General features: G+C 63.9%; 1 protein-coding gene across 2 annotated transcripts in view; it reads left to right on the top strand.

Annotated features, from left to right (window-relative positions):
- Positions 1 to 15,333, top strand: part of AGAP3 (ArfGAP with GTPase domain, ankyrin repeat and PH domain 3) — a gene marked incomplete at both ends in the record, with an annotated part of 153,037 nt that overhangs the window by 40,072 nt on the left and 97,632 nt on the right. For both annotated transcript variants that reach the window (XM_082479178.1, XM_082479177.1), the window contains one exon: positions 14,771 to 14,829. In XM_082479178.1, the coding sequence (XP_082335304.1) occupies positions 14,771 to 14,829 (59 nt within the window). The remainder of the gene's footprint in view (positions 1 to 14,770; positions 14,830 to 15,333) is intronic.

Genomic DNA, 15,333 nt, shown 5'->3' with positions numbered 1-15,333 from the left:
TCCAGCAGATACGTCTGTGATTCAGTGACACCTTAGAGCCTAGAACTTGCCAGAACATTTTAAAAAAGATGAGACTGATATAGCAGGTGAACCATCTGGCACTGTGAGAGCAGAAGTTAAACCCAGGATTTGGGGAAGGGACGAACACAGGTGGCCCTGCTCCATGACAGGAGCAACGTCCCGTTGCGGGGAGCGAGGAGCCGTGCGGAGCGCGGTTGGGAAGGACCCTGCGGGGTGCTGGTGTGGGTCCCTGCCCAAGGGCTGCTCACCAGGGTCTGAACCGCTCCTGACAGGCATCTGCGCGATGGGTGATGGAGACGCCGGGGTCTCCGCAGCCAGCCTCGCCTGCTGTTCAGCGCTCTCTGGAAGACGATGCCCTGTAATCGCGTTGCACAGAAGTCCTCGCTGCAGTGCGGCGGCTCCTGGGAGATGGGACGGCAGATGATGTGGATGAGGGTCGGATCCAGTCTGGCAGCTCGTGTGTTCCCGCGACCTTGGCACAGATGGCGGAGCTGCAGCTTCGGCGGGTTGTCAGGCGCCTTCTGCTCGGTTTCAGCCGTCGGTGCCCGTTGGCTCGGGAGGCAGCGGAGCTGGATGCGTCCCCTCCTCTGCCCGAGAGGCACTGACACGGCGTGGGCAGGGGTGTCTTTGGGCTGATCCCCAGTCTGGGTAGCTGCGCCGTGTGCTCAGCGCTGTGTGCTCAGCGCCGTGCAGCGGGGAGGGCGGACTGCTGAACGGGAGATTGGGGGGCTGAAGGGTGCGGAAAGGCTGAGGGAGGAGAAGGCCCTCCGGCTAAGGGAGTTGGCCGCGGGGCAATAGCTCCGCTCGTGCAGCGAGGCGATGGCCGTGGTGGTCTGTGTCACTGACGGGTGGCGGTGGGAGGGGGGCGGATGGTGGAACCTGTGGGCTGAGGAGATGACAGAGAAGGGGGACGCAGGGGCTTGGCCGAGGTGTTGGCTGAGCCGTGGGGAGAGGCTGAGCCCGGTGGGGCCTCGTGGTGAGGTGGGAGTTAGCCGTGTCCTCGGGCTGCGGGCAGTGACGGGCGCTGGGTGCGCCCCTGGAGAACTGGAGGGGAGATGGGGTGCTCAAGAAAATTGCGAGGGCATACTGTGAAGGAGGATGAGGGGTTGAAGACAAGTCAGCGTCCAAAAAGCTGGTGGGATTTTGGAATAGTCAAGGCAGGGGAGACTCCCTGGGTGGGGAGGAGGGAAGGGAGGTGCTGATGTTAAGATGTTCCCTCGGAGGGTTTGAGAGGCAGGAGGAGACCAAAGCTGATTTGGCAGACAGAGCTTTCCAAAAGGTAAAAATAATTTTAAGGGGGAGTCAAGCATCTCTCCTTCCCCCGAGGGAGAGCAGATCCTGCTTGCACTGAGACGAGAGGGAAAACACATTAGGGAAAGGGGGGAGGAGGAGGAGGAGGAGGAGGAGGAGGGTCCTGGGGTGATGCTGGAGACGGGGGCAGCAGAGGTGGGGGGTGTGGGGGAGAGGGCCCGTGGGGGACCGCCCGCGAAGGAGGGGCGGAGCTCCACCGTGGCGGGTCCGGTCGAGGACGACCCCGGAGCAAGAGGGGGCGAAGGGGGCGAAGCGGCGGCTGCGGCGGTGACGCGCGGCGGGTCGGGGCCGTCGGGGGGGCGGTGCGGGGGCTGTGCGGGGGGTTCACGGCCGTGGCGGCGGGGGGGGCTCGGGGTGGGGGCTGCGGGGGACGGCAGCGCGGAGGGGCCGGGGGCGGCGGGACGGAGCTGCACGGTGCCCGCGAGGGGCGGGACGGGGCGCTGGGCCGGCGGTGCCTGGGGGGGTGTCTCCCGGTGCCGGTCCCCCCGGGGGTGGGGGTGTCCCGGAGCCGCCCCCCGGAGCCGCGCGGGGGCGCCCGGCGGCAGCGGCGCGCGGGAGCGCTGCGCCCCCTGGCGGTCACGGCCGGCGCCGCGGGGTCCCGGTGCCGGTGGCGGTGCCGGTGCGGCGCCGCGGGGTGCCGGTGCCGGTGGCGGTGCAGCCCCGTCCGAGCCCCCTCCGGGCGGAGCGGAGCGGGCCGGCCCTGCCCGGCGCTCGGTGCTGCCCCGGCGGGGCCCGGGCCGGGCGGTAGCAGGGCCGTGCCCCGGGGCCGCAGCCCAGCGCCGCCCCGCCGCGGCTCCGCCGCCTCTGCCCGCCCGGGGCTCGGGGCGGGACGGGGCGGCCCCGGCCCCATCCCCGGCCCCGTTCCGGGGCGGGCCCGGCCCCGCGCTGGCGGCGCGCCGGAGCGCGGCCCGGGCATGCCGGCGCGGCGTGGGAGCCGGCGGGCGGCGGGCGGCGCGCGGGGTCCCGCTGCGCCGCCTCCCCGGGGCCGGCGGCGCGGGGCCATGGGGCGGCCCCGCAGCTGACCATGGCGGAGGGCTGGCGCTGGAGCCAGGCGGGCCGGGGCCCCCCGCGGCCGAGCCCCCGCCGCGCCGTCAGCGTGTGCGAGTCGCTGGACCTGCAGGGCGTCCCCGCCGTCCAGGCCGCCCTCAGGGCCGCGCAGCAGCAGAGGCGGCGGCCCAAGAGCTTCTGCGCGGCGGGGAACGGGCTGGCGGCCGGCGCCCTGCTGCCCCCGCCGCCCCCCGCCCGCGCCCGCGGCGGCCTGCTGGACTTCTTCAGGCTGCGCTCGCCCCGCGGCCCGGCGGGCCAGGGCCGGGGCCAGGGCGAGGGCGAGGGCGAGGGACGGGACGAGGGCGCGCTGCTGGAGGGGGCCGACGGGGCGCAGCGCCCGCGCCCCAGCAGCATGACCTTCCTGCCCACCGCCCGCCCCGCGCACCCCGCCGAGAGCCCCGGCTTCCTGCGGGGGGGCTCGCTGTGGGGCAGCCGCCGGTGGAACCTCTTTGGGGGCAGCGGCCGGAGCAGCCCCGGCCCCAGGAAGAACTTCAGCTCTTTGCGCAAAAGCTTCAGCTTCCGCCTGCGGCGGGGACACGAGCTGCGGCGGTCGGAGTCGGGGGGGCTCCTGCGCCCCGCGCGCCTCCGCACCAAGAGCGAGGGGGACGCCAGCTCCCTGCACACCTGCCCCAGCAAGCGGGACCTGCTCTACCCGGACCTGGCCAGGGTCGGGGGCAGGCTGCACACCGACCCCGGGCAGGCGGGGGGACTCTGGAAACTCCTCACGAGCCGCTTCCGAAGGCGAGAGCGCGGCAGCACCGGCAGTGCCTGCCCCAAGGACCCCCACAGCAGTGCCGAGCCCGTTCTCCTGGGCAGCGGTCCGCTGCGAGCGCTGGGTAAGTGAGCGCCAGCGCAGGGCGGGCCTGGGGAGAACCCCCCTGCGCCCGCGGGTCTGCGGGGCCGGCTGGCTGTGGCCCGTCCCAGCCGAGGTCTTGGGCTGGGCACGAGCACCCGATTGTGCCCCTGTGCTCTGCGTGGCTTGTGCTCGGGACGGCCAGGCTGTAGCGAGGCAGCGTGAGCATTCATGGAGGCGTTGGCCATGGGTACCACCATCGTCGGTGCTGAAGGAGCTGCAGCGTGGCTAGCTGGGAGGAAATGCTCCGGGGGCCAGGTTCCCTTGCTGGCCAGACCCCTGGGAGCCAAGTGCCCATGTCCCATGTCCTTCTTGCCCCGGCAGTGTCCCAGCAAGGGCAGGGGGAACGGAGCCTCACACAGTGGTGTCAGGGGAGCGGAGGGAACTGAGACTGTGTGGGAGGGGGAGAGGGGTCCTGTCAGTGGGCTCCCGAGCAAGTGCTGAACTCGGTGGGAGATTGGCAGAGTGGAGGTGCGGAGCAGCACGAGGGGGTCGGGGAGCACAGAAAGGTGTCTGCGCCCCCCTCCCGCGAGCAGCCCCCTGGTGCCAGGCTCTGGGCGATGCTCTGCTGGGGTCGTCCCTGGGGCAGAGTGGGGACTGTGTGTTCCCGAGCACGGCGGTGCTCACCGGGTGTGGGGCAGCCCACGGAGAGCAGTAGTGGCATCCCGAGTGACGTGGCAGAGGGACAGAAGACCGAACTGGCTGGGGAGAGGGGACAGGGCCCCCGTGGGGACCGGCAGCTGAAGCAGCCGTTGGGTGCTCGACTGGCTGGTGTTTGGCCTCACTGCCGCCGGCTGATCTCCCGTGCCGGGGCTGCCCGGGCGTGTGGGGGCCACATGGCCTGTGCCTCTGTGCCCCATCCCGTTCCCCGGCCCTGCAGAGGCGAAGGTGCGGGTGAGCCCAGCCGCCTGGCAGGGGCCGGGAGGCGAGAACAGCATCCGCAGGCTTTTTAAGGCATTGAACGCTGGCCTGCGAGCAGAGCTGGAGGCTGGGCTGGGCTGGGACCTGCCGCTCTCGGGGAGGCAGCGCGGCCCTTTTCTGGCGCCTTCGAGCCTCCCTGGGTTTCCATCGTGCTGCTCCAAATTCCAGGCGTTGCGCAGGCAGTTTCCCGGCTGGCCTCTCGTGCCAGAGGGACGGATCGTGGCTGGCGGGGTCCCCGAGGAACCCGCACGCTCCCCAGGCAGCGGCTGCCCAGGGGAGCTTTGTGCCCAGGACGCTTTCCCAGCAGGGTGGGCTCCAGGGACCGGCGCAGGAGCGGCACTGCCGGCAGTGCGGGTGCTGCTCAGGGAGCTCAAGGGGCACGTTCCTGCCAGTTCCTTGTCCCCGGGGCTCGCCGTGTTCCAGGGAAGGGTCCCGGAGGCTCGGGGTAGGTGGCCGAGGCTGCCTCGGGGGCGAGGGGACGGGGTGCGGCTGCCATGCGCTGCTGCCGGGGGGCCGTGGCACTGGCGGGGGCGCTCGGGCCGGGTGCCGGCTGGGTGGCGGGAGGTTCCCAGGCGAGGGGTGGCTGCGCTCATGGCTGGGGAATGTGGGTGTACCCGGGCAGGGAGGGCCGGGCTCTGCCTGTGCGGCGGGGGGCCTGTTCCTGCTTGCCGGTGGCCTCCAGCAGGAGCTGCGCCAGCAGCAGCCCGCCCGGCGGCCGCATTCCCAGGGGAGCAGCTGAGGTTGAGCGCTTGTGTTGGTGTCCTCACCCCTCACCTGACTCCTCCCCCACTGGGACGGGCAAGGGCTCCCTTTGGGTCCGTCTGCTGGAGAGCCTTCGGAGGCTTCGCCGGGGAGCACCGGCGAGGGCTTGGAGCCCTCTCTAGCAGTGGCCACCCAGCTAATACGAGACCACGGCTTGTCGGGGTGGTTCGCGTTTGCCACTGGGGCTCGTACCAGAGGCACAAGCTCAGGGACGACCTTTCCAGAGCGCCTCTGGGACCATGGCTCGTTGCAGCAGAGCAAACCCTGCTTGCTGGAGCTGCAAAGTTCACACTTTGGTTTAGCTTTTGCTTAGAACACCATTTTTGCCATTATCAGCTCAGTTGTACCCAGTCAAGCTGCGTCCTTCTGGGGTCAACAAGATGCGGAGAAGCAGTGAAGTCTGCAGCCCAAGGCCACTGTTGTGTGTCCTGCCTTCTGTCCTGTCTCCCCCCTCAGCACGTTGGTCTGTGGGCTCTGGCTCGCTCTGGTGGGACCTGTGCGCCTCTAAGCTGGGGAGACGTAGACTGGACGTACTGCTCCAATATGGACCTGCTGGATGCGGAGCTCAGGAGATCTCTGCCCAGTTCCTGTTTCAGCCTCGTAGGCCAATAGTGTTTCTAACACCCTCTCCGCATTTCAAAAGCTTTGGTGCTTTGTGGTAGCGCTGCCCACCTTCGCCCCAGGAAAGCCGCGGATGGAGTCCCAACACGCCCTCCCAGGGGGGTGCAGCTGCAGTTGTGGTTATCAGCTCTTTGGAGGAGCTGCGTGTATGAGTCCAGGCAGAGATCCAAGCCAACGCTGCTGCCCCGTTTCCAGTCCCTGGGGTATTTTGTTTATAGCAAGCTGCGATACCCATCCAGCGCCACACTCTGCCGTGCAGACATACCCAAGGGCCAAAAAGCCCATCCCACGGGAGAGTCAGGACGGCCCCAGTGCTGCTCCCCCAGCCCTGCTGAGACCTCCCTCGGACCGTGTGGGTCATGTTCGCTCCTGGGTTCAGCCGGGACCAAGCCCGGGGAGGGGCGATCAGGCGATCAGGAGAATGCAGTTTGTTACCCCAAAAGAGTTCGAGAGCGGGTCTCTGTGCAGCGGGGTGAAGGCTGATGGGGGAGTGTGGCTTTCTGTGAGCGCACCGCGGGAGGGCAGGAGCCCTGGGAGCCAGAGAACAGCCAGCGCAGAATCCGGCCAGCTTGGGCTGGTCACAAATAGTGGTGGCCAGCGGTTCAGGGGAAGGTTTTGCGGTATGGAGGTACCGGCTGGTGCCGTTCTGAAGGAGCCCTCTGAGAGGCACAGGCTTGGACAGACCGGGCTGGTTTGGGGTTGGAGATTTCCCCGTGCAGGGAGGGACCGCGTGGGGGGTGCAGCGTCCCCGGCAGTGGGATCGGGGCTCCACAGCTCAGGAAGCGTTTCTCACAATTACGTTCCCCTCTCCCAGAAAGATGCCGGGCTTCTTAAGGTGCTTTAAGATCTGAGGTAACTGTCTTTTGGTCTCCTGTTTGGTGTTTGGGCACGCAGAGGACTAAGGTGTAGGGCACGTGTGAGAGAAGACTACTGGGAGAAGAGGGGTGGTTTTACATTAATAAAGAGAAGTTTGCATAGTGAATTGAGGAGATAATGATATGTATCATCTCTTGTTGGTACCTGCCTGGGCTGTGCTGGGAGCGTTGGTGCCAAGCAGAGATGTCGTGATGGGTTTAGAGACTACGCCTCGGATGCTGAATCCAGTCTGGTGTCCGCACTTCAGCAAGACGCAAGAAACCCAAAGGGTATCAAAGCAGGAGTTGTTGGGACACGGGGCCAGAAGGCCTAATTCTCGGGATGAGACCGGAGGAGATGTGTGCAGTGGGTGCAGAGTGTGGTCCACAGGTATCCATAGGAAGAGAGAACTTCAAAAACCAGTGCCTTTTTCATCTTAACCTGCCGGTGCCTGTGGGTTAAACAGCTAGAGCCGAGGTCAGCCAAATTTGGAACAGGTTTTTACCGGCGACGTGGGTCCCCACCGAGCACTTGTGTTGGGGCAGCGGTGGGTTACCTGTCTCTCCACGTCACTAGCTCTGCTGCGTTGTCCCTTTCAGCAGACCCTCCCCCGCTGTCAGAGCAGAGAGAATTTGGCACAGTGCTTTGGTCTGCGTGTGTCAGACGTGGACTAGAAAGTAAAGCGGTAGGTGCTGAGAGGCTTAGGACGCATGGCTGTTGTGAAGCGTGTGCGCTGCACAGCGTGCGTGGTGTGACGGCACCGGCTGCTGCCGCGTGCGGTGCGGCAGGGCAGCACGGGTGGCAGTTCGTTATCTCGCCCTCTTTTCCCAGAGATAGGCAGGATCCTCTCCTTTCACTGCCGCAAAGTATTTAAAGCTGTGGTGAGATAATCTCCGCTCAGATCACGTCCCGCGCAGGGTGTCCGCGTTGGCAAAGCCCTCTGACGGGAGCGCTGCCTGTGCCCGCGTCGGTCCCTGACCTGGAGAAATCTCTCTTCCTCCAGCGCTTCCAGGGCTGAGGCTGTATCGCGCCTGCCCTGGGAGAGGAGGCTCTGCCCAGGCACGTCGCGCGCGGCTGCCCTTTCATCTGCCTGTGCGGGCAGATGGGTACTCTGAGACGTGGTTTGTGTGGGCACCGCCGTGTTTGCTCAGCCTCTGACCTGGTTTCAAGGCTGGGTTTAGTGTCCGGGGTTTCACTGTCCGAGTTAGTTCCACGGTGGCTTGGATAATGAGTTGGTTAATTATTAGTTGCAGTGTGTGGAGACCAAATGTGTCTGGCAGCAGCGCTTCTGCGGCACGAGGTAGGTGACCCTGCTGCGCGTCGTGCTGCGGAGGGGGCAGCCTGGGCGAGGGGGCGGATTTGCCCGGGCAGCCCCCTGCTCCCCCCGGCTCCACAGCAGCAGGGGGTGTGAGCCGCAGCGCGGCTGTGCCGACAGGTCCCCTCCGAGCTGTGGGTAACGGCGGACGGGGCTGTTGCGTTCATCCTCCAAGACGGAGGGCTCTGCTCTTCCCTCCGCAGCGTGTGACACTGCCCGTCCCACGGCTGTGGCCTGTGGGTCACTGAAGGTGCGCAGGGTGACACAGAGGGACGTCAGACACGCAGCATGCCTGCTTTGTGCCCATGTCTGCTCCTCTTTGTGGTAGCGACGCTGTCCGCCGTGGCTCCCGCACTTCCATGTGGGCTTCCACCTCCCGCAGCAGAGCTGCCTGTGCCTGGAAGGGTCCGTGGGCAGAAGCTTCTGGGCAGTGACGAGGTTGGCCTGAACCCGCTTTTTGCAGGACAGGTCAGACTGATTGCCTCTCTTGCGCGGTTGTGTCCCGTGTCTCGGAGCCAAGGCCGCCGTGTGGCTCTGCCAAGGCTCTTGGGGTGCAAGCGGTGCTGCGAGTCCGATTTTTCTGCTTTTGAGGTCAGACACGCCCAGGGAAGGTACTGAGGCGCAGCGCTGGCAGTCTGGCCCCCCTGTTTTATTGAATAACAAAGAGAAGAGGGAGGAAGAGTGGCTGGGTGTGTTTAATGTGAAATACCAAACGATACAGCTCGGCCAGCAGCGATGAAGTAAATCGCTGCTCCCCAATGCCTACATGAGCCCTCGCGGTGACAGAGATGACGGTTCGTTAAGGCATGACCCAGCTGGAGGCACTCTGCTAGACGAGCTCGTAGCGAGGCCCTGGCACTGCGTGGACGGTGCTGACCTGCCTGCCCGGATCTCGGCTAGTGCGTGAGATGAGGTCCGGGCACCGGTGGCTTGTTGCCTGCTTCCACGTGGCCGCTGTGTCTCCCCGGGAGAAGATGGGGATCTCCTGCCTCTTCAGGGTTATCAAAGCCTGGAACAGGCTGCTCAAGGGATCGCCCTCCTGGGGTGTGTTTAAAAGGCATCTAGATACGGTGCTGCCGATGGGGAGCGTCTGGCGGCCCCGCAGGGGAACGCGGTCCTTGGAGGGGACACTGCCGCCCCCACGTCACCCTCCTGCAGCCGTGGACTCGGCCCTTCCTTACGCTGATTTGGGTGTGTGACGGCCACACAGGTACACAGTGTATATCACACTAACAGAATTTATACTGATGAAGTGCGGGAAATCTCCGCACGCTGCATTTTCCTAGCAGACGATCAACGCTTGGGATGGACAAAGCCGACGTCAGCGGGTTGTGTCAGCATTTTTCGGCAGGCGGGTACTTGGCCTATGGCTGTTTTGGGTGGTTGAGAAACTGCTCTTGAGGTGCTTTTCACACAGCTCCGTGGGTGTCATCCACACACAGTGCCTGCGCTCGCTTCTGCGAGAAGCTGCTGGGAGAGGAGGAAAGCAAGTGCAGGAGAACGGCGGGGGGAACTCTGTGCTGGGGTATCTGAAAACCAGGAGCCGTCCCGGCGAGTGTGAGCGCTGACGGCCACAGGGGGTTTGGGTGATGCGAGAGCTGACCGAGGAGGCACCTTTGGGCTGGGAGTGGGCACATCAAGACAGGCGAGGGTCACCCGGGTGTCAGCGTGGCGTGCACGGGTGGTGTGTGTCCCTTGCGTGGCGAGAGAAGGGTGGTCAGCGTGCCCGGGGGGCAGCGGGGGTGTAGAGACGACCCAGGGCCAGTGACAGATTTGAAAGACGCAGTTGTCCATGGACCCCAGCCTGATGTGAGAAAGTGGGTTGTGCTGCAGGTCCTCAGCCCCTCCTGGGTTAGCTGATGGTCTTGACGGTCCCAAGTACCTTTTCTAGGCGGTAGGCGGGAGTGATGTAAGTCACGGCTTCGTGTTTAGTAATGGCAATTCTTCAGGTGCTGCAGGAACTGCCGCATCTCCTGGAGCCTGCTCTTCGGGCAGGAGGAGGTGTGTGCCACAGGCTGCTGGTTGATGAGCTGAAGGCATTTATTTCTCCTCCTTTTGACCACCAAAGCCAAGCTTCCCCCCGTGGTCTGCAGGGAGTGCTAGAAGTGTACGTCTGGGAATGGCACTTCATTAACCGAGTAACCTGGGGAAGCTGACACTAACGCCTCCTGGTTTTGAGGAGTTTCAGCTTTGAGGCACCGTTAGAGAAGCCCCCAAACTCTGCATGAGGCTCGTCGGAAGCCAGAACTGAAGCCCGGCCGGTGCCCGCAGCCAGGCCTGCGGGGGAGCTCGGTCCAAGGGCCTCCCTCAGCTGCCGCCGCTCGCCGCGGGACTGGGTCGCTGTGGAGCCAGCTGGGTGTTTGGGAAGTGGCGTTGGAGGACGTGCTGCAGGACGCCGTGACGCTCCTTCTATGCTCTTGCAGAAGCTGGGAAGCTTCCCAGGCGTGCGGCAGGGGGCAGGCAGAGCCCCCGTGCCTACCCCGCGGTGTGGACGCGTGTGGCCTCCTCGCCTCGCTTCTCTGCTTTGCCCAGGCACCGCTTCGCTTCGTCCCTCATCCGTGTGGCAGAAGACACCTCGGGCAGCTCCGCGCACTCGGCTAACGGGGAAGGACAGGGGCCGGTGGGTCGGTGTGGGGAGTGGTGCTCCCTGCAGGCAGTTCAAAGTCAGGGTGGGATGTCCTCCTGAAGGAGAGGTGCTTTTGTCCATGTAGGAGGTCGTTAGCGGAAGGGTTCGTGTGTGCGGGTACGGCCTGGGATGGCGGGTGGACGCGAGGGCCTTCTGATCTGCCACCTGGGACCCTGGCTCGGGAGGGGGCACAGAGGGAACTGTCTCTGTCTCGGTAACTTTTTGAAGCAACTGTGAAGGAATCCTGTGGCTGTCTTCAGTTCCAGGTCACTTCCACCTTAGTCTCTTCCTTTGGTCACGTAGTCTGTACGCTCTTGCTTTTACCCTCCTGAGTATCGGAATGAGTGGGTCCATCCGTACCTCTGTGGGTGCTCACACCGCGGGTATCTCGACCCCAAAACGCTGTAGGTAGAGCACCTTATCATTACAACCGCTGTCCTGGAGTGAAGGTCCTGGGCGGGCTGGGCAGGGTCAGGACCCACGTGGGACCTTCCACTGCAACTGTCCACCTTCCTCCAGTCGCAGGAGAGAGGCTTTACGTAGCGATGTGTGCTGTGGACATGTCCTCTTCCGCTAAACTGGAGGTGCTGGAGGAGGACAGCAGAGAGGGTGGAAGATGCACAACAGCTTCTGCAGGAGGAGCGATCCGGCAGCTGGGACTCCGTGGCATGGAAAGGAGGGGTTGCAGTGGAAGACGGTGCTGGTCGGGCTGGTGAGGGGCGCTAGCTCAGCGTCTCCGGGGGCGTCCAGCGCAGTCAGGCCTAGAACAGAAGAAGGTGGGTTTTCAAGGAAAGGGTATTTACACTCCTGAAACTCCTCGCTAAAGAACGGTGTGGAAGTGAAATTTTATATGGTTTTAAAAGGAGATGGAGCAGTTAGTCAAAGGAGAGTTTTTTGAGGTTTACTAAGTTGGCAAACCACAGGAGATCCCTGAGCTGAAGAAGTCAGCAGCCGCAAATACACGTGGGGTCAGTATCGTGTGCTCTTACTGTGTTCCTGTTCTCCCTGGGTTCCCACGTGCCAGCTGGTGCTGGAGACAGCGTGTGGGGCTGGGCAGCCCTCTGTCCGAATCCAGATGGCCCTTCTCGGGTAACGATGCCGGGCACCCTCCTGCCTCTCCCAGAAGCTGCTGCTGGGGCCGAGCAGCCCCACCGCCCCTGGGGAGGGGAAGCGGCCCCTCAGCGGGGGCAGGAGGACACCCTGATGCTGGTGGTGCCCCGCTGCGGTCGTGAGTGGATTTCCCGGCAGTAGCGGTGCGAGCTGCAGCGAGTGCCCTCCCCCCAGTGCCCGGCAGCGCCCCGTCCCGCGCTCGGGCGAGCCCTGCTCCCTGCCCCGAGGAGGGACAGCCCCGTCCCGCCTGCCACCGAAGAGCAGCCGCGGTCTGGGGACAGTGAGCTGGACAGGACAGGGATGGCCGCGGCGCAGCGTTGAAGCCGGGCTGCAGCATTGCGAGCTGTGGGGTGACGGCTGCTGCGGGCTGGGGCACCGCGCAGTGTGGAGAGGTCCGGTGCGGGTGAGTCAGTGTACGTCGGGCGCACGGGACAGGCGTGAGCGGTGACAGCGAGAGCGTTGCTGCCGGTGTTGCCATCCCGCTGCTCCGCACCGGCGGAGCTGTCACTCGGGCGCAGGGTTTGCAGGAGCCGGGGCTGCGGCATGCAGAGAGCTGCCCGTGCGCTGCCGAGCAGCCGGTGGGAGCAGCCGGTGTGCCGGGCTGCGCCGTCGCCCGCCAGCTGACGATGCCGTGCGCAGGCTGGGATGTGCCGGGTCGGTCACCAGGGCCAGCCGGTGTCCTGGGCTACAGTTCCACCATGGCACGTGTCAGGTGCTGACGGACAAGCAGAGGTGCGCAGGTTGTGCGTTGGTGTTTTGGGCTAAGTGTGCTAATGATAGTTAATAATTTAATGTCTTCTACGGCTGAATGTAGCTAAATTGGCATTGCGTCACAGCTATTTATTTGTGTTCAGATTTAGTCAGAGGCCTTCACGGCAAGTCAGAAATCAAACTGTTGCTAACGGACTCCTGAACCTTGGTTAAAAAGCAAAGATCTGTCGGTGTAGTTACAAAGGAGGCGGCCGGCAAAAATCTGGATGGTTTCTCTATCCTGAGCATCCGCGAATGCAAACCGAGAAGAGAACAGCCTACCCTCTCCAGGCCTCCCTCTGCCTCGCTTTTCTCAGCAAGTGCGTTTGTCGTGGGCTCTGTTCAGATCCCCTCGAGAAACCCACTCGGGTTTTGCCGGTTTTCGGTAGTTCCAGACCAAGGTGGGAGGAGTGACAGTGCAGGCGCGCTGCCTGGTCTGGTCTGGGGGCAACGCCAGCGAGGGAGACAGTGCGACGGTGCTTTTGCCATCGCAGTTAATGGACAAAGGGACGAAGCGGAGCAGAAGTTACAGGTGGAGGTGGCGGCTTGTTTTAGACCGGGTAATGCAGTTGTTGTAAATGCAGCTGTGCTGTTACCTTTCTGAAAGGGCTCAAGAACTTACCAGTTTCCTCCTAACTCATTAGTTGTTTTAATAAAGATTTTACCTCTGCCTGAAAAAAGGAAGGATAGGTGAAAGACAGAGACCATGAAGAAACGATTCTTCTTAAGAACGTTCACGATTGTTATAAATAACCTTGTGTTACTGCATCAGACCTGTGTGTTATTTGTAGCTTCTGGAAAAGAAGTGTTACTAAATCAGTATGTGAATGGTAAACGCTCGGTGTGAGCACCGTATTCTTACCTTTCTCTGACACGATGGAAAGATGTGCTGTGGCTGCCCAAGTGCAATGATGAAGGCCCAGTGGCACATCGCCTTTTTCCCCTCGTGCGGTGGTGGACCAGTGTGCGGCCGTGCGGGCACGAAGGGCAGGCGCTCTGCGAGCCCTGCGGCAGCCGGAGCATCCTCCCCACGGAGCTCTGGGCTGTGCATCGCCCGCTGGGTGAGGTGGCGTTAGCCTGCAGATCGAGAGAGGGTGGCAGCGCTGTCTGTCCAACCTTCCCGTGGGAGTTGGGAAGTTGGGAGGGCCGGAAGGTAACCGGGGTGCAGATAGTCATTGACGGGCCTCTGGCGGGGCCGGGGAGCCTGGCGGTGCCCTCCCATCCTGCCTGGGTCTGGCGGCATCTCCTGCAGAGCCTTGGTTTCAGCCTGCGGCGCTTGGCACAGCCCTGATGAAACACCTACTCGGCACAGACCTGCAGCTTGCCCGGCCGGTTTGGGCAGTGCCGGTGCCGACGGCGAGAGCTGGGGCTGGCACCGGAGTGTGGTGGTGGGGCCGGGGCTGCGGCGGTGGCAGGCGGGGAGGAGCTGCCGGGGCGGCGCGGGGCAGCTCCAGAGCCGTCCTCCCCTTCGGCTGCTGTCCCTCTGCGGCCACGGCCGACGGGAGCAGCAGTAGCGCCCGTGCCGTCGTGTTTAATTGCCGCCCGCAGTTGGGTCTTGTGGATTCGCCTCTTCCCTTTTCGAACCCGTCGGAGATTTCCATTTCTGCAATAGTCTGCGGCAGCCAATTCGGCAAGTTTCTTGCAGGTTCTTGCAGAAGCAGTGCTGCCCCAGGTTTCCGGCCTCCAAAACTCCTTTATTAGTTTGACGCTATTAACACAGGGCAAGCGCTGCTCCTTTGTTTCGGCCGCCCGGCCCGTACCCATGTGCCTCTGGGGGGAGGATGTCCCTCCTCGTCCGAAGCAGGTGAAGGACTCCGGGTTTGTTAGGAGTGGCTGCTTCTGACATTCACGGTGTTCTCCAGGCTCTGGCTCCTCCTCCGGTGAGTCTGGGTTTATTTGGGAAGTCTGTTGTTTCACCCGCTCCTGGAGATTATTTGGCTGTGAACGCAGCGTTTGTGATTTCTGTGGCAGCAGAGAGGGTGTTTCCTGTGCCGCTCGAAGCCGGGGCTGATTGTTACAACCTTCTTAAGCCGATTACAATGTTCTGCCAATTCCATAACGCAGACATAATTAATTGTGTTCACTTTCAATCATGAGCATAGATTACAGCGTGCCTTCAGCGCTTTGTCCGCACTGCGTGCGACACGTGGGTGGTGCAGCCTGAGCGCAGCGCTCAGGGCGCTGCTTCCGCCGTGATGGGCCCTCGGTCCCGGGGTCCTCTACACCGTGTGCCCCCCGAAAAGGCGTCTCATCTCCGGTGCTTCCCTCGTCCCGCGTGCCACAGGGAAGGGGGTGCTGTCGGGGGTTTTGTGCGCCCGCCGGGCAGGCGGGGGTCCCCAGCCCGCGGTGCCTGGGCTCCGCTGCCTTCCTGCCCTCGGCTCCGCCGCTCCTCCCGTCCTGCAGAGCCTGCCGGGCACGGGCAGCGGCGGCACCCCCTGCACCTTCGTGTCGCCAGATGAGGTGGGAGGGAAGAGCTGTAAATCTCCTGCCTGGGGGGAGCGGGGAGAGCGTGGCAGGATCCTTGTTAGTGTCTTGAGGGAGACCGCGATGACCTGACGATTTCTCCTCTGTTCTGCAGATTCGTTTGTGAACAGCCAGGAATGGACCCTGAGTCGCTCGGTGCCTGAGCTGAAGGTGGTGAGTACTTGTGACTCGGGTACCCCGGGATATCTGGTGCTCCTCCAAGTCCCTGGGAAACCCCCATGTTTTAATGTGGCCCAGTGGAAATGCAAAGGGGCTTCAGCCTCACAGAGGGGAGAGAGGAGCCGGGGCTGCCGCCATGCTGGGGGAAGGCAAGGGCTTCTCGGTGGCTCAGGCGGGTAAGAGAGGGTGTTGGTCTGGGAGAGCTCTTGGATGTGAAGGTCGAAAGGGAATATCTGAGCACCTCACCCTTCCTGCTGGCCCCAGCCGAGCTCTGGTTCCTGCCTGGGTACCGCTGCGCGGGCTGGACCTCCTGGCATGGCAGAAGCAGGGGCAGATCCCGAGCGGCAGGTCCCACAGTTGTCACCTTCAGAGCAGCTGTCCAAGCATGGGAGATACCGCGTGGGAGGCGTTTGAGCCTGGCTGACTTCAGCTCTGTGCCAGTGCTTCCCTGGCCTCTGCTGGCCACCTCCCAGACACCACTGCCCGCGGTGTCCCTGC

The sequence above is a fragment of the Vanellus vanellus genome (genome assembly GCF_965231255.1).
Source record: "Vanellus vanellus genome assembly, chromosome: 2".
In the NCBI taxonomy this organism is placed as follows: domain Eukaryota; kingdom Metazoa; phylum Chordata; class Aves; order Charadriiformes; family Charadriidae; genus Vanellus; species Vanellus vanellus.
Note: the sequence above shows the minus strand (reverse complement) of the source record. Positions and strands in the feature narration are given on the sequence as shown.